The sequence below is a fragment of the Solenopsis invicta genome, chromosome 6 (genome assembly GCF_016802725.1).
Source record: "Solenopsis invicta isolate M01_SB chromosome 6, UNIL_Sinv_3.0, whole genome shotgun sequence".
NCBI lineage: Eukaryota > Metazoa > Arthropoda > Insecta > Hymenoptera > Formicidae > Solenopsis > Solenopsis invicta.
In genome coordinates, this window is record NC_052669.1 from 4652220 (window position 1) to 4677621 (window position 25402).

The 25402-nt window shown below is 30.5% G+C and overlaps 4 protein-coding genes across 10 annotated transcripts; all 4 read right to left on the minus strand.

Annotated features, from left to right (window-relative positions):
* Positions 1-1139: 1139 nt before the first annotated feature.
* Positions 1140-5660, minus strand: LOC105193935 (lipid storage droplets surface-binding protein 2). Of its 5 annotated transcripts, none has more exons than XM_039450283.1 (4): positions 5168-5660; positions 4211-4585; positions 3790-4075; positions 1140-3522 (listed from the first exon to the last, which is right to left on the minus strand). In XM_039450283.1, exons 2-4 carry the CDS (start codon positions 4511-4513, stop codon positions 3272-3274), a joined length of 840 nt encoding a protein of 279 aa, XP_039306217.1. In that variant the 5' UTR covers positions 4514-4585; positions 5168-5660; the 3' UTR covers positions 1140-3271. The 5 variants fall into 5 exon arrangements, with proteins under 5 accessions (XP_039306217.1, XP_039306218.1, XP_039306215.1 ...); XM_039450284.1 differs by having other exon boundaries at positions 5164-5660; XM_039450281.1 differs by having other exon boundaries at positions 5261-5658.
* A 564-nt stretch (positions 5661-6224) lies between these two features.
* On the minus strand, positions 6225-10349 carry LOC105193915 (lipid storage droplets surface-binding protein 2). Of its 2 annotated transcripts, XM_039450285.1 has the most exons (5): positions 10198-10291; positions 9370-9403; positions 8265-8596; positions 7700-7949; positions 6225-7613 (listed from the first exon to the last, which is right to left on the minus strand). In XM_039450285.1, exons 2-5 carry the CDS (start codon positions 9395-9397, stop codon positions 7339-7341), a joined length of 885 nt encoding a protein of 294 aa, XP_039306219.1. In that variant the 5' UTR covers positions 9398-9403; positions 10198-10291; the 3' UTR covers positions 6225-7338. The 2 variants fall into 2 exon arrangements, with proteins under 2 accessions (XP_039306219.1, XP_011156909.1); XM_011158607.3 differs by lacking the exon at positions 9370-9403 and having other exon boundaries at positions 10198-10349.
* Positions 10350-12155: 1806 nt separating this feature from the next.
* On the minus strand, positions 12156-16252 carry LOC105193914 (lipid storage droplets surface-binding protein 2). Its single transcript, XM_011158606.3, has 4 exons — positions 16046-16252; positions 14198-14552; positions 13823-14036; positions 12156-12900 (listed from the first exon to the last, which is right to left on the minus strand). The coding sequence occupies exons 2-4, from the start codon at positions 14507-14509 to the stop codon at positions 12629-12631; spliced, it is 798 nt and encodes a 265-aa protein (XP_011156908.1). The 5' UTR covers positions 14510-14552; positions 16046-16252; the 3' UTR covers positions 12156-12628.
* Positions 16253-19008: 2756 nt separating this feature from the next.
* Positions 19009-24882, minus strand: LOC105193916 (lipid storage droplets surface-binding protein 1). Of its 2 annotated transcripts, XM_011158608.3 has the most exons (8): positions 24601-24882; positions 22496-22642; positions 22044-22229; positions 21541-21727; positions 21165-21334; positions 20124-20381; positions 19690-19788; positions 19009-19481 (listed from the first exon to the last, which is right to left on the minus strand). In XM_011158608.3, exons 1-8 carry the CDS (start codon positions 24865-24867, stop codon positions 19353-19355), a joined length of 1443 nt encoding a protein of 480 aa, XP_011156910.2. In that variant the 5' UTR covers positions 24868-24882; the 3' UTR covers positions 19009-19352. The 2 variants fall into 2 exon arrangements, with proteins under 2 accessions (XP_011156910.2, XP_039306664.1); XM_039450730.1 differs by lacking the exon at positions 22496-22642.
* Positions 24883-25402: the final 520 nt, after the last annotated feature.

Below are 25402 nucleotides of genomic sequence, written 5' to 3' on the forward strand. Positions count from 1 at the left end.
GTACGTCAGGATTATCTGCGAGCACGTTAATGAAAAGACGTCCGTCCGTTCGCAAATGCACAGGCCATGATGAGGCCAGCAGGAAGGATGACGTTTTAAGAGGCATAGAGAAACGTGCGTTGACTTCCGATGATTAATGTGACGTTATATTGTCCGTTACATATGCCTAAACCACAGACACGCCAGTGTACCGCGCGTTTTACACGACGTAATAAAGAATAAATTTAAACGAGTAAGTGACGAGCAACCAGATGCATTTGGCATAAATACCTGTCAGATGTATTTTATACGAATGTTGCCTCTTAGATAAATGCTATCTGTGAGAAGAGAATAGAGAAAGTACTTTTATTTTTACCAAGTTTACATTTGACGAATAAAAACCATGGAATATTTCATTTTGCAAGCAATTATTTGCCGCAAGTAATGAATAATCACTCAGTACAGACAGCTTATTATAATACTTGAGAATTTATTATTATATGAAAGAAAAAGAGGGAGAGACGAGAGACAGAAAAGAACTGAGAAGTATATTAATTTCGATCAAATAAAAGACAGACACATATAATTAAAAAATTCTTCATGGCTCCCACTGCTTTTCTGCCGAGATATGAAGTAATCTTTCATTCAGATGAAAAATGCTCGTGGCGGCTCCGTGCTAATCTCGACTTGATCATATTCTTCCGAGGCAACGGAATTAAACGTGAAACGGCTGCGAAGATACCATAATGAAGACGGCAAAAGCCGCGCCATCGCATTGCCTGCGATTCCACGCGCGCGTATCTTTCTCTTACACTGCGAGTTTGCCGAATGTTTCGCGCGTATACGATGCTATCGCATCGTTTCATCCCGGTTTTCCGCGGATCACGGGGCTGGACGTGATAAATGCGCTCCGACACTGACATCAGAAAAATATACTCCCATTTCTTCGACGCTCGGTGCCCCGGTAGCCCCTTATCTCGCGACTCGAGACCGGCTCTCTGAGAAATGACTTGTTTAAAAAAAAGCGGATTTTTACATCGACTGTTTACGTCTATTTCGCCTTAATCTTAACGTTAACCGTACACGGTGACGTTAAATGTGAACATCAGTACTAATGCGATAAGTGCGAACGGAGGGTAAATGAGTATCTCAATACGCAGTACAGCGCCTTCAATGCACATTTTTATACGCAATTATTTATACAAATGCATTAGTAAGTACAGAGAGTGAAAACAATTGCAGATTCGCATATCGTTAATGTAAGTACAAACATTTACATGCCTTATAAGTCACTTTTATCGCTTCGTTATAAGTAGACTGCGGAAATTTGTGAAGCTTTACGACGAACCATTCTAAAGCGAAGCGTATGATGGAGGTTATTTGTGCGTGTATCATTCATTAAACTAAACAGAATCTCGTTTATTTTTTCACATTATTAGCGCTATTAGCGTTCCCGCAAGATAGAGACAACTGTCTAATTCAAAACAATACACAATTAAAAAAACAAAAACAAATATCTGAACATATGTTGATTCGTATGAGACTCTTCTTTATTTTGGGACTTTACGAATTTTCGCATTCTAATTACTAACTATCTTCCTTCCCATGTAACATATCATATATTTTCTTTGTTATATAATAGTTTCTAACATTATCTCTCTCTCAAGTGTGTAAAATCTTATATTTATAATTTGCTTAATTTATTCACATTTATCTTATCCAAGTATCAGAATGATGTGATATGAAATGAGAATAAATTAGAGTCATTCTTTTCATCACAGTCGTTACAGTTAAAATTTTCATTTTCAACTTGCTTTAACATTTTTAATTATTCATACATTTTATTGCACTAATCTACACGGCAATAACAATTTTGTTGAAAATGATTAGCTATTTAACCATTTAATCGTTGAATTATTTAAAAACTGTATTGGATGTTTAATTTGGTTGCTAGAATGTCAAAACTGTTTGCAGCAACATTATCACGTCCTACATAATTATTTTGATGACCCAATATAAAATTATTTTCTGATCTGTATTTAACTAAATTTTAAGAGGCTACAGTAAAATTATTCTTTCCGTGTAGATAACTACATATAAAACGCTATTTTCTATTCGGCATCAATTTTGCTCAAGAATAACGTTATATTTGGTTAAATAGCTTGTTTGCGTAAAAAAAAAATTTATATACAAATCTAAATAAAAAAAAGAAACGTAATGAAAATATAATAAAAGTAAGCGTTCATGTCATGTGCGAGTACCACGCTTTTCAAGTACATATGCCTGTCACGTAATAACAGGGTATGAAAAACGCAGTTATCTATAAAAACACGGATAAATCTTTTAGAAACATATCGTGCTACATTCTCTAAATAAGAACAACGATAATTGCTTTGGTGATTCATCCTTGCAAATATATAATCTAACAATCTGATCCAACACACGTTACAAACACACATTAACTAGATTAAAAATCTGAATGTGGATAACACATGGTAGTTTAGTATACAAAGAACAGGGTTATTTTCTTTTCATTTTTAGCCTTTTTGCACATTTAACATATAATAAAATAAAAATGATTATAAATATACAGGATGTTGCATAATGTACACAATTGCATCTCTTTCGAAATTGAATATTTTGATGAAATAAAGTTTTAATTTTAATAAAGTTTAAATTAAAATGCTATTTTATTAAATAATTTGTTATAAATTCTATGATTCTTTTATTTACTTGTTTCATGTACCAAAATCTTTCAATTTTTAAATCTTTATAATTCAAAGCTCTTTAATTCAAGTTGAATAATTAGAATTATTTACGTTTTAATTAGATTTTGAAAATTTATGTATATAATATATAACTATACCATACTATTTAACTATAATATTTTTTACGATTAAAAGAAAACTTTTGGAACATCCTGTATTTAAAAAGGGGATTATCTCTATAAAATTAGTTTACATTTGTAGATTTTCTTCTTAAAAATAAATGGATTATCATTGTTAACATACGACAGTTGGAAGATTATTTAAAAGGTCGGAAATGTGCAAATGCGAAAAATCAGAAGAAACGTTGTTATATATCATAGCTGAGAGCAGCTCATAGCTCTTCTTTTTAATTCATTTTGGACCGTGAAATTATTCTACGAATAGTCACACGTTTCACGATGTCCTTATTAAGTAAAATTCGCAGTTTGCAAGTAAAATGTACTCGTGGCGGGAATAATTTTTGTGTAAAAGTGATGAAAATAGTCTGATTTCTTAAGTGCTATTACATACGCGATTAGAACGAACTAGAGCGTGTCTCTAGACGAAAAGAGGTAGTCGCTGAATAATTTAAAAATAAAACTCACTACCGTTTCCAAAAACTTGATTGCCTGAATGACCACAAGGGCATGTAATACCAAAATAAGTATTTCTATTTTATACATGTGCTGCAACCTCTCCATTAACGCGTAGTAAATACGTCTGTATGCTCTAGTACTGAATTCGCTTAGTCTTTCCATGGTATGATGCAGCTTAACGTGTTCACTGCATAACCGCTCTAGAAATATAAATTAATTACATTTATTAGAAAAAAATATTTAATTGAGATAATTTTATTGCATAACTTTCTATATGTTATGTAAAACCAATTTCGATTGGCTTGAGATCGCTCAAGAGCATTTTTTCAGCTATTGTATATTTTATACGTGGAATAACTTTTTTAAAGCTACTTTTCTTATATTCTCTTTTAAATACACAAGTGAAAAATTACTGGATAGCTTATTTTAAACTCTATTATATTAAATACAAACGAAATATATAGTACCTGGATCAGTATGAGTTTCTTCCTCCGGTGGAGGTAGATACTTGTCTAACATAACTTCAGCAAAATCAGTAGTGTTGTCAACAGTCTTCAAAATATTGATACCGGTTTCAGTTGACATGACCCTGTCGGCTTGTTGCCAGCTGTAGATACGTAGGTAATGAACCTTATAATACGTAAGTAAAGTCATAACTCGTACTTTCTGCTTGGTTTCCTGCTTTAGGTCGGTAAAAGTTTTAACTGCAGGACGGAGACGTTCAGATACGATAGATTTGGTGCGATTTAATATCTGCAAAGAAAGGAATGTAATAGATGAATATTTCAATATAAATCTGAACTTACGTACAAATTATTAGAGATCCATATTGTGAATAGAAATATATATATATATATATATATATATATGTATACATTTCTCTCTCACCTGTTTAGGCTCTTCTTTAATTATAGGCAGATTTACTTCGACGAAATCGATGCCCTGGCACAATGTTTTATCCAACGTATAAATTGGTTTCTCCATCAAACGAGCGACCGGCAAGGATTTCTCTATCATTGTATTCACCACACTCTCAACGGTGTCAAAAGCCCAATTCACAAAAGTATTTGTGCCTTTGACGCGTTCATACACCTCGGTAGATTTATCCCACAAGTAATTCACGCTGGGTATTTTACGTGCACGATCGACGGCTTGAATTTTATAAGACTGGTCCGCAAGTTCTGTATCCATGGCTGTGATTAAATCGAGATCTTCCTCTCATGGATAAAACGAATAATCTTTTCCTTCCTGTGACTGCACAATCTGTAACGAAAAGATGTTACAATAATTTCGATAAATACACAATAAGAAAACCATATCTGGCTAACTATAAATTAAATTAAACATCTCTTACGACCTCTTTTCTTTAAAAAGTATATGAGAAATCAAAGACAAACACAGGATAAAAGTATGAATTGTTTGCATCAACTGTTTACGTAGAGTGCAAATGAATAAAAGATAAATAGCAAGAACGTAGAATAGAAAAAAAAATACAGAAGCAATTGTCCTTTACTCTGATACTTCGCACTCATTAAAACATTCCATTGACATTGCATCACAAGTGTCATTATTACATTAGATACACCATGACTCAATAATAAATACCAATTCAAATTCCATTAGCGCATTCCTCTTATACATGAATTGCAATTCAAGCAAGATATGCGCGATGCTCGCGAAGAAGAAGAACAAGTACGTTTTAAACACACTGAACGAAAGCTAATATCACGATTGGAGCACACAAAGCGAGCGCTGTAAGAATGCGCACGGCTTACTACGTCTTATTGCTCGCATTCCCAATCGATGGAAACGTGCGAGCGGGTATAGTTGTAGAAACGTACATACGTACGTGTTTCAAGATCAATGCCAAGGCTGTGAATTGACAGGTGGTCCGATCGACGTGATACGATAAAGCAAAATCGTTCGTTTGACACTTACTCGACGCGATCGTCGTGACTCGTGACTGGACGTCAGCTTCCTTTCAGCTGCTTTCAGCTGCCCTATGGCTTTGTATTCCTCCCTCTCCGTTGCTCACTCTTTCTTTTATTCTCTTCTTCTTCTGTTTCTCTTTTTTCCGTTTGTCCCTCTCTTCAAGCATCGCAGCCGTTGTACCTTGATCCCTGACTCATTTCACTACGAAATTTGTTTACTCAGACGGACGATTGCAAGTTCAATTATTTATATACGTTTACGTATTGCTGAGGTTGCTTTGTTTTCTATCATTTTTCATCATTCGGTACTGAGCGGAAATATAGTTGTCTGACACAAGATACGTCGCTACTGTCAAATTCTCGATAGCGGTTTCATTTCGGAGTCATCGTGCGTCGGTAACGTAAAGATTGAAAAGGTCTATAAATATATTGATCGAAATAAGTTTCTGAATGAAAATTTTCTTTTTTAAATTTTGTTAAAATTTATAAAAGTTTAATTAAATTTGTGAAATTTTTAAAAATTTATTTTTGTTAAAATATATTACAATCTTATTTAAAAAATTTAATAGTTTCCAGTTTTAATTGAAATTTAAAATTATTTTGATTTTTCATTAATTTCATTGTTTAATTTATTGGTATTTAATTGGCATTATTTGAATTTGTTAAATTAATCTCCAAAAATAGAAATATTTAAAAAGTTATTGTTTTAATTTTGATTTATTTTTACATGTTTTTATTAAAGAAAATAAGATACTTCAATTTTATTTTTATAAAATAATATACGAAAAGTAAAGAAATAAGAGAAGTAATCATAGCAAATAAATTTAAGAAATAATTCTTACCTGTTATTACATTGAATGAAATAATCGCATTTTCTTACATTATTTCTTAGATTTTATGTTTTAAAGGTTAAATTCTTAATTTTTAAATTTGATTTTCCAAATCAGGATAAATAATAATTTAATAACAGATATTTTCTCCAAAACTATATTTCAGTATGTATCTATATAATACTTTATAAAATATATATATGTGTATATGTATATATTTGCATATTTATTGCTCACAACAGTTCTTCAATATGATATGCTTTATAATGTTTAAAATAAATTTAAAGATTATGCATAAGGTGGTAAGATTCTAACAATGATGATGCATCGGTGGAGATAAATTTTGTTTCTTTCTAGAAGTTAATAAAATTTTCATATTTTTTATCTAAATAAATTTGTCATATATATAATGAAAATCTTATTAAAATTATTTAACTTGTTATCGGCCACAAAGTATAATTTACATATAAATATAAACATATGTTGTGATTTATAAATATAAAATAATGCTGTTTAGAATTTGTAGTTTTAAACTTAAAATTGAAATGTAAATGCGTTTATTATTGTTCCTACTCCTCATTTCATAGCTGTTTTTTTATAATACACTTGTTTTTAGGAGCAAGACTAATCCGAAAGCATTAAAAAATTGTGACGTGTATCGTTTATAGTATTATCTGATATAATATTATCTGATTTATTAATAGCTTTTTAGATTGAGAGATTATGAATGACATACCAAAAAAATTGTTAACAATCACAGATTGATCTTATCTCTAAGACAGCTTTAAATTTAAAAGCAGCTATGAAATGAAAAATAAGAACGATAAAATTATGGCATGAACATCGATACTTTTTAAAACTACAAATTCTGGATAGCATTGATACAGATATAAATGTGTATAGAAATGCATCTAAAAGATCAACAAATTACAAATTTCTAAACATTTCACAAATTAAAAACTTTTTTTTTTGACCTATTTCACATTTTTAATAGAATGCTTTCGTTAAAAGAAGTATTAAAAAGTCTTTTTCTCAAAAACTCTATATACAACATATTCAATTTTTATATAAGTATAAAAATATTTTTGAGCACTTTGATTTAAATATTTTTCAATTTAAATGTTTTATTTAAGTATTTTATGGTTTTTTAATACTTTTTTTTGTAGTGCGTAACAAATTAATTAAATTATTAGTAGCTATCTAAACGCGCATAAACGTATTGAACGAACGGATAAAGCATTTTTTAACTTTCGATTTATTTTTTCTCCTTGTCCTGTTTCTCTTCGTCTTTCTTCTCCTCTTGCGTCGGGCTGTTGGTTTCCTTGTCATCCTGTTTCTGCCCAAGATTCAAAAATTGCGTAAGATGAAGAATGGATACCGCGCTGGAAATGTATGTCGCCACATCCTCCTTCTTTACTGTCTTCAATTGCGCAGCAATAGAATGGTAAACGCGATTAGCGGTTTTGCTTGACAGTTGGCCAATTGTTTGCACTGCATGAAGTACTTTATTTTCGTCCGCGGAGACTGGATCTGTAATAATAATTCATCATCATTAAAACGATGCCGGTTAATTAACCAATAGAATGCGGAAGTTTATGAAATTCCCAAGTGCATACTTGGCGCATTCTCTTCTCCTTCAACCGGCGGGAAATAATGATCCAATAAGCGATTGACGAGTACACTAGTGTTGTCAACGCCTTGTACTGCCATGCTGCCGTATTGCGTGTTTAGAAGCTCGTTCGCTTTAATTATACTGGTCTCCTTCAGCGTAGATGCCTGTTGCGTAGCTGATTCCTTTGCCGTGTTAAGTTTTTCGATGGTGGGTTGCAGGGAGCTGCTCATCACCGCTTTAGCGGCGTCGTAGATCTATAAATTGCGGAAAGCCATTTATTTCTTCTCATTAATTTTATAATTAATCGGACAAGTGAGGCATGGATTATATTGTTTCACACGAATTATTTATTTTTTATTTATTCATTTATTTTTATTTTATATTATTATTATTTTGTTACTATTTTTAAAAGAAAGAAAAATTAGAAACATAATAGAATGAAATTTTAATCAGAAAAATTTATTTTGATAAATATTAGAAAAAAGAAATTATTTTAGAAACTGATTGTGAGATTTTGAGTAACTACCCCACTGTGTTCGAGGAAGGGGACAAGTTTCCTTTAGCGTTACCTGCTGAGGTGGTTCTTTTACAATAGGAACTTTTTCTTCGACCAAGTTCAATCCTTCGCACAGCTTCTGATCGACGGCATTGATATGTCCTTCGAATTTCTTGGCCAAGGGCGCAGCAAGCGGCACGGCCGTGGCGGTAGCGTAACTCAATCCCGCTTCGGCTTGATTTAACGCCCAATTTAACAAATGGTGAGAGTCTTTAACGTAAGAATATGTAGATCCCGTCTTCTCAATCGCCGAATGGACTACCGGAATATTTTTCACTCGATCTAGCACTTCGAGATGAGGTAGACCCTCTGAACTTGGTAACTTATTCGCTTCTGCCATTTTTTCTGTATTAAATCAAATAAAATTTAAGATTTATTCAATGGCATTCAATACTTGTTTAAAAAAATGGTATATATCAAATTTAAAATCTTTGTCGATAAAATATATTGTTTTAAAATATACTCAAATTTGTATGTTAATAGCTTAAAGACGTGCTTCCTTAATTTATATTTCAATAAATTTGATTTATACCATTTTGTTTGACAAATATGTTGACACTGAGATAAAAATAAAAACTATAAATTATTGCATAATTATGTCAATAGTGAGCGAAGGAATGCGAGAATTTAATTGAGATTTATGATTTTAGAGTTATTTGTGCATTTTTTATTTTACGTGAATGGCTATCCAAGGATAATTGTCTGTCATACTCGAATGCACACTCGTATATTTCAAAGATAAATACGGTGCAGCGAGCAAATATTTCTTGCAGAGATCTTTGTACCTTTGGTAACTGGTGAATCAAACTCGTTATTTATCTCGCTACCTAATTCCGCGTCAAGCGTGTACTTTGATACCGTTATCTATATGCAGCTCAATGATTATATGTCCTCCATTTTTTTCCTAATATACATACTGCATACGTGCGATCGGCGAATTAAAAAAAAAAGAGCAAGACAAAAGAAGATATATGCCGGTGAATAAAATCATGTGATACGATATGATACTGTAAATATTCAGTTTGGTGTCTCATACATTCATGTATATGTGCAAGTGCAAAACAAAAGAACGTAAAATGTAAATTTAAATTTTCGTTACACGAACTAATGTACTCAACTGATCAAGAGAAATTGAGTGTGATACATGGCTCGCTGTAACAGATGAGAAAATACCATATTATAGTTGCTACTACGTTGCTGTTACATCACACTCGGTACATTTGGAAATGTTTTGTTTAGCATCTTTCTTGACTTTTTTAAAATCTATATTTCAAATCTATATTTATTTAATTAATGTCTTCAATAATTTTGTAATAAAATTATCTCTTAATATTATTTTAAATTATTTTTATAATTAATCATTACAACATAATTTAATATAACATATTCTGTCGCGAAAATAAAAATACTAATTTTATTTACGAGGACAATCTATAATGGAAACTTTCGTTCCAGAAGTATATTGATGTTCGTTATGAAATATTCACCTTAGCTATAGGTCAAGTTATAACGCACTACCGTTTATTCGAAACTAAACCATACACAACATTCCGAGTAATATTCCGCGAATAAATCACTACATGGGTATAAATTATTGTAGTAATCATGTATTATTTACTAAACATTTAAAATGTAAAAAAACCTGTTAAAATTAACTTGTTTATTTGGAAGCAATAGTATTTATTAAATTAAATTTATGTAAAATGCTCTATAATAATAGCGGTTAAAAGATGTGTGTATACCACAAACTATTATTAAAATAAAGTATCACGCAATAGTCATATTTTTTTGCAATACATAAATTACTTTATAAATATTTATTTGCACTATTTCAATATATTATTTTACATAATACAAATTTAAAAGTCTAATTTAAATGTAAATATTTTATCAATATTTATCAATATTTTAATGTTAATTATTTCATAATGTTAATTTGTACTTACATTTGTAAACGAGAAGAAATTCTTAACAATGAGCGGTATATGACCGATTTACACGAGACGCCGGGTAAAACTGTCGTTATATCTGTATGAAAACCGGTAAGCATCAAGGGAATGATCAAGTGGGGAACGATCAAGTGGGGAACGATCAAGTGGGGAGACCGGAACAGTAACGTCAGATGTCCTCATTCAAAAGAAAGTAAAAGTAGAAATTATTTTTCACTTGTTTTGTTAGCAAAGAGAAATTTTATTTCAAAAACAAGAAATAAAAATATTGAGAGACAAATTTTTGAATTTTATTAATTTATATTATGTATACATTTGTAATACTTTTTATATTTTTATTCAAACATAAAAACTTTTGTAAAATTATTTAATTTTATTATTTAATTTTTTATGTATGATTCTCATATTATTGTTAGTTGTTTTCTGTTTAAATATTTCATATTTTTAGCAATAAACTAACGAAGGCAATATCTTAATTAGCATTTTAGTTTTAAACAATATTTCTTTAAATAAAAAAAATATGTTTTTGTAAGGTTATTTCTGCCTTTTACATTTTATATACTTACTGCCATTTAAATCTTGTTGCATCATGTAAATTCTATTTCATCATACAATACGTTTGTCTGACTCATCTTTGGGTTCCACGTAACACAAGTACGTCAGTGATCCCATTTATGCTTCTGCGCAGTGAGAAAAGAGGATCCCTCGTAATATTTATGACGTGGCGGTCACACACTCATCTTCTACTATAAATACACGTGAAAAGCGAATGAACAGTTCACGAAGTTGATCCTACAAAGACTAATGATAATTGGAAGTAACGATGATGCATTTTAATGAATCTGACGCAACTTTTCAATATTGTTAAGGGATTTGTATTGTCATGCTTATCCCACTCCTATGGCTTTGTAGTTAATTAGTTTCATTAGCTCAAGAAATTTTATCGAACACGGTAATATATGACCAAGAAATAAATTGCCATAATTTCCTGATAATAAGGAATAATCGCATTATAACGAATATAAGAATACTGACAATTATTTCAATAATTTAATTGTTCTTTTATTGTTCTTGGTAATTTGTAAATTGACTCTTTTTATGTTTTCAATAAATATTACAGAATTAAGAAGCATAAAGAGACATAAAGTTTTTATTAAATGTTACATTTATTATTTCCAAACTTAAATTTTTTCAAGTTTGAATAATAAACATATGTTTTGTTATAAAATAGAATAATTAAATTAGAGTAATCTATAAAATAAAACATTATTGCATTTTACCCACACGTTTATTAAATTAATAAATTATACATGAAATAAATTTTTACTGCAATGATATTTATTATATATTTGTTACATTTATTCAGTATATACAAAATGCATATCAGTATTTGGTTTTAAAATGGAAAAAATATCTTTACGTACTAATAGTAATATATAAAACATTTTCGCAAAAGTAGAAAAAAGTTTACGCAGTTTGAAGGATCTCAGTACAGCACTCCGAATCTTTTTAAATGGAGTACTTACATATATATGATATACCTACAACATACATATATATAAATATAAAATGTATAATAAAAATATAAAATTATATTTATACTGAGATCCGAGAGTTAAAAAACTCATATTTTCGGAGTGTTTCGTTGAAATTTATGCATATATATATACATAAAATTATAATAATTATAATAATTGCGAGCTATTATTTGAAGTTAATTTTATTTTATCGTAGTACTGTTCTGGATTTATAGATTTTGGTTTAAAATTGAAATCTGTCATGCCTGTTGCCGTTATTATTCATCTTTTCATAGCTGTATCTTCGTGATACTTTTCTCAAAGACAAGACTAAGTTTAATATGTATTATCTATTATCTGCAAACGATTGTGGGCATAAACAATGAAACATTTTAACTTTAAGTCAACAACTACAAATCCTGAATAACTCTGTTTTAGCTAATATTCATGATAAAAGATTTATTGCATTTGTAACTTTTATTATATTATTTATCTATTTTCATAGATTATACAAAATACATAAATATAAAACGTATCTGTACACAATTCTCTCAATATCTTATTTTTACAATTATATTTTTTTATGTTATGTATTTAACAACGTAATATGAAGGAATGTTTATGTATTAGCGGTCCGAAGAATATTTTTGAATGTCGATTGTTTTTTCGGCTTCAAAGGCTCAACACATAATCGATAATTTGACTCTTAACGATTAACACGTGTGATCGCATTAATTTAATGCTTAATAATATTCACAGAGTCATTGCAAATAATAATTATATGCGCATAATTATTAAAAATAAATATAAACAATTATTTCCAGATGATAAATACAAATGATATTCATTTCGATGATTTAAATAACCATAAGTGGAGAAATTTTGAGAAAAGTAGGAAGGAAACGGTGCTTTTACTCGCTCTTTTCCTTTTCTTCTTGTGATTCTTGCTTTTTTTCGCCATTAACTTGTGGCTTTTCGTTGACAGTGTGAAGATACTTCGTGAGTCGAAGGAACTCGACTAAACTGTTGACGTAAGCTTTCAATAAACCATCCTTCTTAATTGTATCCAAGTGGTTTATTATGTTTAGATACACGCGTCGAGCAGCTTTATTGGACAGGTGACCGACGGTTTGTAAAGTATGGAGCAGCTTGTCCTCTTCAGGTGTATTTATCGGTTCATCAGCTTTAAATGATTCATCATAATTAAGATAATATGTTTAAAAATAGAAAGTAAAAAGTAAAAATGTTTTACTTTAAAAAATTTAATTAGATAAATGTATCATCTTTGTATATTTAGAAATTAATCTGTACAATTATTTAATCCAAATTTTATTTAATTATTGACATAAATATAAATATATTAGATAAATTATAAATAAAAAATATATGTAGAAATTAATTATTTATTAAACGTGATAAATATTTTATAAAGTTGCAAAACTTTAACAATTCTGACAATTAGGGTCACTGCACAATCAATTATCACCAGTCGCTAGTAAATATTAAATGTTTAATGTTAGTTAAATGGATAAGGGAAACATAATAAGACTTAAAATAATAAGACTTTAAATTAATAAATTGCAAATTAATTAATGTTTTGTTTTAAATGTAATTTTTATACATATTTAATTAAAATGTCATTATATGAAAATGTAATTATATTAAGTTGTTTATTTTTATTTATACTAGTGCAGTGACTCTAATTGCATAATTGGGAAAAATAATCCTGCTTTTATCAAATTTGTATTAAGGCAAAAAACATTTTGGATATTATACAAAAAAATTAGAAAAAAAAGAAACTAGGATTAAATTTCAATAATAATGGAAAAACAGTAACTACCTACTATAATCAAGATGATAAATTTTTATTGTCATGTTAGCTACTTTCACTAACTTTCTCGTTGACTCGTAACACTACCGACTTTCATTTACACTCTAATGTTACTTTTACTTAGAACATCTTAATTTTGCATTAGAATATTCTAATGTTTTAAAAAATAAAGAATTGAATTAATTTATACATATTTTTTTGTTATTTAGTTTAAAATAAATGTTAATAAGACTGTTTTAATAAGATGTCAAGAAATTAAGAATATATGTTTTACCTAACGGCTTTTCTTCTTCTGTTGCGGGGAAATATCTATCAATGAGTTTATCAACAGCAACGGCCGTGCTATCTATACCTCTCACGGCCACACTGCCATAATGTGTATCAAGTATATGATTGGCCGTATTCCAGCTGATGTCTCGCAAATTCGTCGCTTGTATGAGAATCAAATCGTTTACTTGCGAAATTCTCGATACTGCTTTCTCTAAAATCTATAGAAACATATCGAATATATCAATGTATTTAATTTTTAAGTTCAAATTTTTAATTGTTTGCACAAAAGTACGAAAGCAAATATGTTTTTTTTTTTTTTATAATATTAATAATAATATTTATTAATTATAATTACAATAAAAAGAAATATTTTACAAACCTGTGCAGGTTTCTCTTTCACCAGCGGCACTTTTTCTTCAATTTTATCAAGACCAAAGCATAATGTATTATCGACGAAATTTATAGGACTCTCAAGTCTTTTCGCGATAGGCATGGCAATAGGCATTGCTTGTCTCGTCGCGATGCTTACGGACGATTCCGCAGTACTTAAAGCCCAGTGCATTAACTGGTGCGATTCCTTTACCCTCGAATACGTCTCTGCAGATTTAGCGAGTGCCAACTCAACGATGGGTAATTCCAATACGCGGTCGAAGACTTTTAGATGGGGAAGTTGAGCCACCTCCGTCGCCATGCTTCCGGACAAGTTTATCACGCGTACGCCGAAAATATAATATCTGTTTAAATGAAAGCACATTTTTGCAGAGATAATTTATAAACTCATTAAGAATATTTCAAAGGAAATTTAATGTTTTCAAATTATATTCTCTGAATCTCGTACAGTGTAACGTTACTTTAGAAGAATAAAAATTAAGCTTGTGTAATTTTCTCATAGAGATTTACTTCTCTATGAGATTTAGAAAATATTTAAATACGTGTTTAGGGAGATACAATAAATTATTTTAAACGAAACTATTATGATGAAAAGATGAAATACAAATTAAACAATTACTGAAGATAATTTCAGTATTTTATATTCGTATTCTTTTGGTATATTTAATAATAAACAAAATAATAAATGTTTATATAAAATTTGTTAATGAAAATATTTTTCTCATATATTTCTTTAAACTTTACAGAATATTAAGTATATAATTCAAAATTGTAATAACTGGTTTATCAAGGTTTGCGAAAACGTTAGAGGAGAAACATAGGAAGTGATCTTTCATGGCGATAAGTAAATAAAGATAAATCAATATTTTTGAATACTAGTAACACAGCATTTTCGAGTTCGGCAATGTCCTTGAATATGTTGATGGAATTTGAAACATATTTATACGATCACGCTATACGAATTATCGAACTACTTATTTTATTTGACAAAGTGTAAAATCACTTAAACAATGTTAATACACAATTTGTCGCAAATTAGAAGCTCATGAGATACAACCAAATTTTTGCTTAGAAAATTGCAACTCTAATTGAAATAAATAATTATTTGAAAAATTTAATAACTTCGTATAATGTGCAACACAATAAACTTTTTACATATCACACAAGAATTCTTGATATTGCAAATGTAACAAAAGTAAAATGTTGCGAAAGAACTACTTTTTTTAATTTAAAAATGTAATTTTTAATTTAAAACTTTTGTAAATCTAATAATTTATTATAAGATAAATCTAACAGTTTACTCTAAAATCTAACAGTAGGTCATGTATCAACAGTATCAATCATGTAAATTTTTCTCTAGAACGAAAATGTGGAAATCTTTAGGCCGGTCTTGCTAATTCTAATTAACTTGATCGCCCGATTAAATTTAAGAATAACCAACTGTAAAACTTAAAATTGATCGTATTTTTTCTTTGTTTTTTGTTTATTTTCTGTAAATTATAATTTATTTATGTAAATTATTATATTTTAAATTAATAATTAGTTTTTTAAATTAAAAGAATTAAAATATTATGTTAGTAATGATCAGTTTTAATTTTGCAATTGACAGTTTATAAATTTAATTGATCAATTAAATTAATCGAAGGTGTTGAAACCGGCTAATAAAGTTAATATAAAAATTTTTCACTTTTCATGTTTCCGCTTTAAGAAAAAAGTTACTTGATCGGCACTTAGAGCTTTGGTTTCTATCTAGTATCACATATCCGGAAGTAAAATTTCGACAAAAACACAACTATATAAAAAGTTTTGTAATATTTTGTTGTAAAATAGTACTCACGGTCTCGAACGGAGCCGCTACGCTGATCAGCAGATAATTCCTCACTGGCGTGACTTTCGAACGCGTCTGATACCTCGGCACGAATGCTGACTCCGGTCACGCACGTTGAACACTTATAACGTAGAGAACCGCCTGCGCAGTGAACGCAGTTTGAATAAGCCAATACTGTGGGCTGACCGAAGTACGACATCTGTTAACTATGGTTTCTAGATACGAAAACAGATCCCCACGGTCAAATTCCTTGTACCTTGTTCTTAAATACCTGCTCTCATCTCACGAGTGAAATCGTTTGAGTTCTAAAGAATAGGAAATAGTATGGGCGTGTCGCCCACTGGTTTTCGTTCTATTTTTTATTAAAAAAATTTTTTCTTTATTATACAAATTTTAATTTTTATTCCTTTTTTTTATTGAAATGTTATCACATAGAGAAGATATCCTAAATAAATAAGCATTTAATGCATAAACGAATGAATTTCTTCACGGCGATTCTAAATTAATAAAAGTTTATTAATTATATTGGCATTATATGTACAATTATCTTCAATTTCAACTTTCGAGCAAATTTCACGCAATTACAGCGTCCTGTGGTACATTAGTCTTTTCAAAAGAAGCAGAATGCATAACACACGCAAAGGTCAATCCTATAGAATAATGTATGAATCGCTGAAAGCGAAATTGTAAAAATGTATTTTTTGCTTTTCTTCTTCAAATACATCAGTACATATAATACTTTTATTATTATATGTACTAATGATAATTTAAATAAATTAATGTAAAATACCCTTTCTTTTTAATATATATCATTAAAATATTTATTATTTTAATTACAATTTATATGTAAATCACAAACTACTAAAGAATACATTAATATAATTTCTCTGCGAAATAACAGTTTTAAAGAAACGTTATATAACATTTTCTTACTGTTTTCTCATGCTCCTCTACTATTATATATGCAAAGAAGGTATTTCTCATACAATGTATTTCTAACACAGTGTTATGAGATAGAAAGGGGACATAGGTTGTTCACTGGTCCTTTTCCATAATCATCTTCTTAGTTCAAAGTCCATTTCATCTACATCGTCAGTGAGATAATTTAACCTGTGTTATCATCAGTATGATTGTCGTATTGGCAGACAGAGATTACTTAAAAATTATCGGAATAATCCATATACACGCACATCCGGATTCCGTAAAGAATATTTTGATAACAAAATCTTACTTTTTTCGTCTTAAAAACGGTTTTTTAAACCTTGAATCTTTCCAATTAGTTATTTATATTCAGAGAATTATATATAATTTTTTTCTTAACATATTCTTACAATGCTAATAAATTATAGCATATAAGAAATTTTATTATTGTTAATTAATACAATTGTATATTTTTTTAAGTAATATTTCCGTTAAGTAATTATTTGATTAACATTATTAATTGATTTATAATTGCAAATGACTATAAACTGAAAAATCCAAGGACTAAAAGAGACAATTTATATGATATTTTAAAAATAATTATTATAAAAAAAATTTGTTTTAGATTTGCAAATAATAGATATTAATTTGTTATTATGCTCTGATTTTCTTAAATTACAATTTAATATAAGAAAATAATTTGATGAACAGCTTTGATAAATCACGAACAAAATTTATTTGTATGACCAGTTCAAGGTTAAACTAATTAAACTAAAATAATCATAACAATTTCATAAGTAGATTTAACGTTGTTTTTAAATGTACTAGATTAAATTCCAGAGTCCGCAGACATGTACATATATATATGAATATTATTTTAGCTAGACAGTCGATTTGTATATAGATAAGCTTTATCGCGCGGTACATGAAGTATACTGCGTAGACATCAAATAAATGTGATACGTCTCGTTCATTTGACCCCGATCGTTTGAGTCGTTTTTTTCCAGAATTTCGTAATTTCTGCGTTATGATCATAGTTCAATACATTAATACGTAAATATGTCATTTATTTAAAAATTCTAAAAATTATATTATTTACATTACATAAGTTTTTTAAGGTTTTATATTTTATATTCAAAAATCTTAAAACATATCTAAATGTTCATATAAAAATTTGTCTTGGTCTTTGCTTTATAATACATTATATTATAATAAAAAAATATTGTAATATTTAAATACTATTTGCATTATTATTATGTCGTAATATTATATACGTATTAACATACGTGTTAATTTTGCATGTTAACATATGAAGAACATATAATTGTTTATAATACATAGTCATACATTAGCATTTTATTAATATCAGTATTGTCAGTACAAAGTTATTAATTAAAAATTATGAAAGTTTGATAAAAAAATATAATAACAAATATGTATTATATTTTTAGATTAATGTTTATTATTATATTATTTTTAATATTATTATTTAATTGCAAAACGATAAGTCTTTTATCTGCTGTAAATAAAAAGTGTACATTAAGACTTGCTTGAAGAAGAATAGGAAGGTGCATTAAACATCCTGTAACTATCCAAGGATTTCTCCGCACTTTCACTATTGAAAGAAATCTGAAGAGAGCGTAGCGTTGACGGGATGTTTAATGTGTAATGTACGATCTTTTCATATGGATGTCAAAGTCCATGATTTTATACACTACGCAACAAAAAATCGATTTATCCGATTTATAATTCGCGCTCAATATTTTTTTAAATACATAGTGTCTTTTCAACATTTAATACTTTCTTTAATACGTGCTTGTAATATACTTTCCCTGATCTCTCCAATTTGTGATTGCACAAAACTGAGGAATAAAGAACATTTGCAATGGCAAATAAAAATGCAGTAATATGAAATAAATTGTAAAAAAATATTATTGTTTTAGTTCAAAAATCTAAAAGCCAAGACATTAAGTTTTATCTTTTAAATACATGTATAATTTTAAATGCTTTGAAAAATGCATGTAAGGAAAAAAAATAAGTTTAAACTTGCATAACGTCGCAATTAAGATGGCCCTTTATTTTTTCACTTACATTTAATTACTGTAGGAGCAATAGTTTTCATTAATGACTAACGTAAGAAGCACAAAATGAGTATGGCACGGGTACACTGTGCCAATAATAAAATATATATTCTGTTATTGTATTGCGCATTGTATTACGAATACAAAATCATAAAAAGTAATGATGTAAATGCGGTCGATGAAATGTTATTCTAATCAATGAGCGGCGACTCGGCGCGATTTCTATCCTCGTGTCTTCGACCTTGTAATTGAAAACCATACTAAAAGGGGAAAGAAACTCGCACGTAGCAGTTTTCAGGCGAGAAACTCGCTTGTTACTCGATACCGTTTATTGGAGGATTGGAAGTCACGGACATGTGGTTATTGTGGTTCTGCTCGCGGTTTCGCATGCGTGGTACCTTTTGAGGGCTGGGGCGACCAGCCAAGAATGTAGCGAATTTTTCCTGTAAGAACAACCAGCAATTTATTATTGTATACATTGCGACAAACGGATGTTTAAAAAATTATTTTGTTTTAATAATTTAGAAGTATTTTTTAATAATTAATTCACCAACGTAAAATAATAAAAGTAAAACTTGGATTTAAAACTTAATTTCTCTTTAAATAATGCATCGACAATTTTGAATAATTGTATTATAATAAAGCACTTACCAATAATAAATTCGCGGTCGAACTCAACCTTTCAATACCAGAGCGTATGACAGATATTTGTTCTCTTGCTGCAGAACTCTTACCTATAAGTGGTGTCATCTGCAAAATAATATAAAACTATATAAAACTATTAAAAATAAATGTAATGCAAGAATTTTTATTTAGACGCATTAAATAGTATTTTTAAAAAATAAGCAGTGGCTGAAATTACATAAAAATGTTTTATTGAAATATATTTTTATGTAATTTCTGTTCCCTTAATCACTGTGCGAAAATTTTAAATCGAATAGACACAATTCTTTTAAAATTAATTAGTGTATGCAATTGAGAGAAAGTGCCTGTCTATGATTTCCACTATGTGGAAAATATCGCTCTTATTATTGATTGAGTTACATAAATACGTCGATTCAAGGCGAATTAGAAGTTGATGTAACCTGCAATGTGGCGTCCGCGACGGTGAGTAATTGATGAGAAAGTTGGACAAGTAGATGACCAAAACGTCGCGGAGTTCTAGCTGCCAGTGTGGCTGTGCCATTCACCAGATGCACTATGCGCCGTGAGGATTCGCGTATCAAGAGCACTAGAAGCTGTTCGAGCGTTTCCGGGCGCGCTTGATTTTCAGGCTCAGGTAGACTCAGCGTGGCCCACAACTCCTTTGCTTTTTGCATCGCCAATTTTGGGTCCGTGGTTATCTATATATACATTACAAATCGATACCCGTTATAGACATTTATCTCAGACATATATCTCATATCGCGATAAATAGTTCCGCACGATACGTGACATACCTAGTTCACGAGAAGATTAAATGATCGTCGCGTAGTAAATATTTGTGTCGAGATTTCACACTCGAATGTCGTTTCTGTGTTTGTAAATATTTATCATGTGAAAATCATTGAATGTTCTCATGATTTCAAAACTATCTTTGGACTTCCATCAAAGCTTTCTTATCGAATTCGTATTTATAAAAAGTTATTTCCGAATTTTAAGAATTTAAAAAAAATGTAAATGGTAAAGTTTGAATATCTTATCCGTTCGCATTTTGTGATATAAATTTTTATATTTTATATGAACACAACATAGAAAATGATTTTCCTGAAAACTCCAAGAGATTGCTTTATAGGAAAATGCGTTTTCACGATATATATTTAAGCGTTGCTTAATACAACTATTTATAGTTATTAGTTTTTCAAAATATGTATAAAACATCTTATTCAGCGTCTCATGGCTACGACGGTATTATTTCGTGTCAGCGACTATTTTACACAAACATCTTTCTAATCAGTTTTAGCAGATATGTGGCCATTAAAATAACTGCTGAGAAATAAAAATGTGTGATACGGTATAATGCATTGAAAGCTAAATAATTTCGTCATGATATAATATGATACAAGACTTAATAAAAATAAACAATATCTGATATAATCGTACGTGAGCAATCGATGACTGTAAATCGATTAATCATCGAGTCTTACCAATTCGACGACATATAGAAGGACATGGATGCATTCCGTTCCTTGCTCTTTGAGCGCGCGAGCTTCGGCCAAAGTGCGTCGCGTCAATCTTTTTTGTAGTTTTCGCGAGAATCTTGCTCCGTGTTTTATCGTTCGTGTCGTTTTGCTCATGTTTTCAGTGGGGTTAACATCTAAAACACGAATTGCCATGCACTTGACATTTATCGTTTGTTAATTTATCGCATGTAGCATTATACATATGCAATCAACACTGCCATTCTTGCTTACTGTTAAATTGCAGTATAATTTAAAAAAAAAACATAAAATAAACGTAATCTACATTTTATTATATAAATTTCGTAGAACTGTGAAAATCTGAACCTATTATCGTATTTACCTTCTTTATCAGCTGGATCCCCTGGCAAGTAATGGTCCATGTACTTGTCCGCAACAGTCAGTGCACCATCCAGTGTATCAACGGCTACATTGGCAGCTTGACTACCGATTAGCTTAACGCTTCCGGCGCGCATTAAAACCGGCTTGACAATTTTCTTACTTACATAATCTCGCGTGTTCAAATACATCTGGAGTATGAAACATGAAATAAGATTGACTTGCGACGATCCAATCGAAATTAATCTGTTACACGAGACAATTAATTGTTTCAAATGATTTTTGCGAAGTTCTTATTTTCGTCCAAGTACTGTTTATAGTAATAATAGTAAATAAAAGTTATAATCAAGTACATATAGTAATGATGTGTAACATATACGAATATTTAATTAAAGAAAATCTTATAAAAAAAAATTTTGCAAATTATCTTTAAGAAATAATATCTGAATATATACGTTTTCATAAAAATTTTGCATGTTGTTCTGCGGAAAAGATTTGTAGACTTACAAGATGAGGGGGAAGATGCACTGATGGCACTCTCTGCTCAACCATGTCGATACCTTTGCACAGGAGCTGATCGATTGTCGTAATTGGTCCATTGAATGCAAAAATCGCTGGTCTCGCTGTCGCAGTTGCGATCGCTAATGATTGCTCCGCCGTGTCCAAACCCCAATTCATTAAAGAATTTGAACGCTAAAGAAAGAAAAAGTTTGTTGAAAAATTTGCGTTAAAAGAGAAGCGCAAGAGCGTAAAGAAGAAATGATTGCCATTAGTTGCAATTAACTTGAGAATGAGATAATATTTTATATTGTTTGCGTAAAGTTATACTTCTTATCGATGTCACATTTAAAAAGATTTCTGCAGCTATCTCATTTGAATCTTTGAAGTAGAAATTTGCTAGTTTTTTAATGGTATGACAAACGATGCTTTATATTATCTAATATCATTTGTAGCTGCACCTTTATTTTTCTATACACATTGCCAGCGATGTGTATGCCACTTTCCACGATGGGAAGACTCGAGATCCTAGCCACAGATTCAAAATGCGGCAAATCCGAGTGCCGCCTTCTCACATTTGCTCGCGCCATATATATAGGGAATAGTCGCTGCAATTGACAATTATAATTAATGCTGGATTAAAACGGGCAAAGAAAATTATTAATGCAATAATAATTCGAATTTAATTTGTGTGTTTTAATATTGTAAGCAATTTCTATATTTTTATGTATGCCAAATATTTATAAAAATATTTGGTTGATGTGTTAGTTTTCGTAACAAATTCTTTATAGTTTTTAAGGGGAAAAAGAGTTTTTACATTTAGATGCTTGTTAGCCTCAGTTATTATTAAATTGATCTTTAATTTAATATCGTGATATTATTATTTTTTTGTTCAACTCAGAACTGTGTTTTAAAACCGAAAAGTTATTCGGCGCGCAGTATCGTGAACTTAAAAGGATACATAGAATCACAATAAATATCAGCACTAAGATCTAGCTGATGCTCTACAAGGCTTGTCATTTAATATTGTATTTTTACATACCGGTCGAAGTTCTCTATTTAATATAAAAACATTATTTGAAGAAAAATTTGATTTTTTGTATTTTATCTATGAAAAAAATGCTTTAATTAACATTTATAAATCGTATGTATCTTGAAATTTTTCTAATTATTTAGTTAGAAAACATTCCTTGCAGCAACGATTAACATTAGGTCAACACACAGCTTTTTTAGTTGACGCATAGATACATTTCCATTTTATGCAATAAAGTTTTTTATTTCATATTATCATGTGATGCTAAAACGCAAACAATTGCATCATACAATTGATTAATATATTTAATATTAATCGATTTCTCTCTATATAACGATCCACGCATTTGTTTCGATTCGAAGAAATGTATCTCTTTTTTTCTTTCTCCCTTTTAATTCAAAAAAGCAAAATCGTATATCTACAGACAAGTGTCCTCTCTTCCCCCTCTCCAATTGCGACTAATAAAGAATAGATTATCGTTAAGACAGCAGTCCGTGGAAAAAACACGTGTTTTCTTCGCTAAACGTAAACGGCGCCATATGTCACTCAAAAGAAACGACTCGCACAGCATCCGCTCGGTGAACCGATAAGGGAGGTCATACCGGGAGGGGACGGTAAAGATTTTGCTTCGTGGTTAATGTCGAGGCTACACGTCTCTTTTACGAACATCAAGTAATCTTCTTTCAACCGGTTGAAAAATTTCAAATTGACGCGATTTTCGCCGATAGAAAATTCATTAAGCCCGTCGCTACGTTGATTCAGTCGGAACTCTCGGCGGGACTTTCACCTGCGGTTCATCATCACGATGTCGAGAATGACAATCGATCTCAGGAGGAAACTCCCTCCGGATGAAGAAATCTCTCTCTGCGAGCGATTACGCTGACGGACGAATATACTTTCTCGCACAGAGGTCAAACTTTCTTCATGTGCACGTATGCAACATCGCGTCTGTGTTGTCGTTTGCGAGATTCTATTCACAACTTCTTCCTCTTGTATCTCTCTACTACGATACATTATTTAAAATGACACCTGTAGTTAGATATTTATCATCAGACGTTTCTCAATTATTTTATGATATTTAATTCGATATCCGCCACTTATCTCTCTTACGTTAAGTCCCGTTTCCGCGGATTAAAGTTCTCATCTAATCGCGTAACTACATATCGATCGTTAAGCGTCAAAGCGGTGTTTAAACAGGCCCAATGTGAAAAATTCAATCGCAGGTTACTCATATTCTTTATCTTTCGCTCTTCCTTTCTCTCTCTCTCGCACTTTAATTCAATCACATTACTGAACGCTGATTTCGCACACGAATCGCATTACGCCTTCCTTTTTTTTTTATTTCGCAACTGTACAATCAGCTATACAATCACATTCAGATACACACACACACGCACGTACACATATCCGCGCAAACATAAATATGCACGCATGCACAAATACACGCGTGTATATACGAGTCACAAATTCGAAATAGATATGAAGATATCGATGAAGAACGAAGATCGGTAATTACTCATCGAGGAATCTTACCTGAGAGCAAAGGCGGGCTGAAACCGCGGAACGCTGACCCTGTCGATTCTCTGTGAATATCGTGTCAACCGGGCCAATCGCGTCCGAATCCGGCGGCCGGATGAGACGGCAGAAAACTCGGCGTTTCGACCGAAGAACGCGCCGTTGACTGCACGATGGACTGCAAATGGGTATCTCATCGGTTTGACCTGTGACACATCGATTATATATGGACGCGGCGGACTTAATGACGCACAAATAAAAATCTTTTCCTAGCTTTTCTGCCATCTCTCTGTGCACGAGAAACGGAAAGAAACGTGGACACTGATTGTCTGGACTGAGACAATTTTGCGTACGACAATGGATCGCATTCATAGATAGGATGAGTAGGCGGTTGTAGAAATTTGGATGGTACTTGTTAATATTTTTTTAAAGGAGATATTATTCTTGTTTACTTGGAATTCATGCTCTGGATGTCTTTCTTTTTTTCGAAATTACTACCTGGTTGAAAATTGTAAGCATAATAATTGCAAAAAGTTTATTTTATTTGTATCAGATCGGTCATGACTCTTTCATTGATCCTCCGAGTTCTTCCGAGCTATATTTAAATTATTATTGTACACTTTATCAATCAAACGTTGCGGCATACATTACTGACAACGATATTTGAGGTATTAATCAACGATACCTTCAATCCATTTTTTAAGAATTGGCAATTTGATTTTTTTATCATATAATTTAAAAAATATATTTGTGTAAATATATATAAATGCAGTTTAATATTTGCATTTGTCTCACTGTATACAATTATATCACGTCAAAC

Bases quoted from the DNA above. Each gene is read 5' to 3' on its own strand.
- LOC105193935 (XM_039450283.1), bottom strand. From the start codon at position 4,513: ATGGATACAGAACTTGCGGACCAGTCTTATAAAATTCAAGCCGTCGAT. The intron at 4,076-4,210 runs GTGAGAGAGAAA...CTTTCTTTGCAG, and splicing joins TTAAAGAAGAGCCTAAACAG to ATATTAAATCGCACCAAATC. The intron at 3,523-3,789 runs GTACTATATATT...TTATATTTCTAG, and splicing joins AGAAACTCATACTGATCCAG to AGCGGTTATGCAGTGAACAC.
- LOC105193916 (XM_011158608.3), bottom strand. From the start codon at position 24,867: ATGGCAGAAAAGCTAGGAAAAGATTTTTATTTGTGCGTCATTAAGTCC. The intron at 22,643-24,600 runs GTAAGATTCCTC...TGTCAATTGCAG, and splicing joins CAGCCCGCCTTTGCTCTCAG to CGACTATTCCCTATATATAT. The intron at 19,789-20,123 runs GTTACATCAACT...ATTATTTTGCAG, and splicing joins TCGCGGACGCCACATTGCAG to ATGACACCACTTATAGGTAA.
- LOC105193914 (XM_011158606.3), bottom strand. From the start codon at position 14,509: ATGGCGACGGAGGTGGCTCAACTTCCCCATCTAAAAGTCTTCGACCGC. The intron at 14,037-14,197 runs GTTTGTAAAATA...ATGTTTCTATAG, and splicing joins TGAAAGAGAAACCTGCACAG to ATTTTAGAGAAAGCAGTATC. The intron at 12,901-13,822 runs GTAAAACATATA...AATCATTTAAAG, and splicing joins AGAAGAAGAAAAGCCGTTAG to CTGATGAACCGATAAATACA.
- LOC105193915 (XM_039450285.1), bottom strand. From the start codon at position 9,397: ATGTATCACACTCAATTTCTCTTGATCA. The intron at 8,597-9,369 runs GTTGAGTACATT...GATTTAATACAG, and splicing joins CACTCAATTTCTCTTGATCA to AAAAAATGGCAGAAGCGAAT. The intron at 7,950-8,264 runs GTAACGCTAAAG...CGCAATTTATAG, and splicing joins TAAAAGAACCACCTCAGCAG to ATCTACGACGCCGCTAAAGC.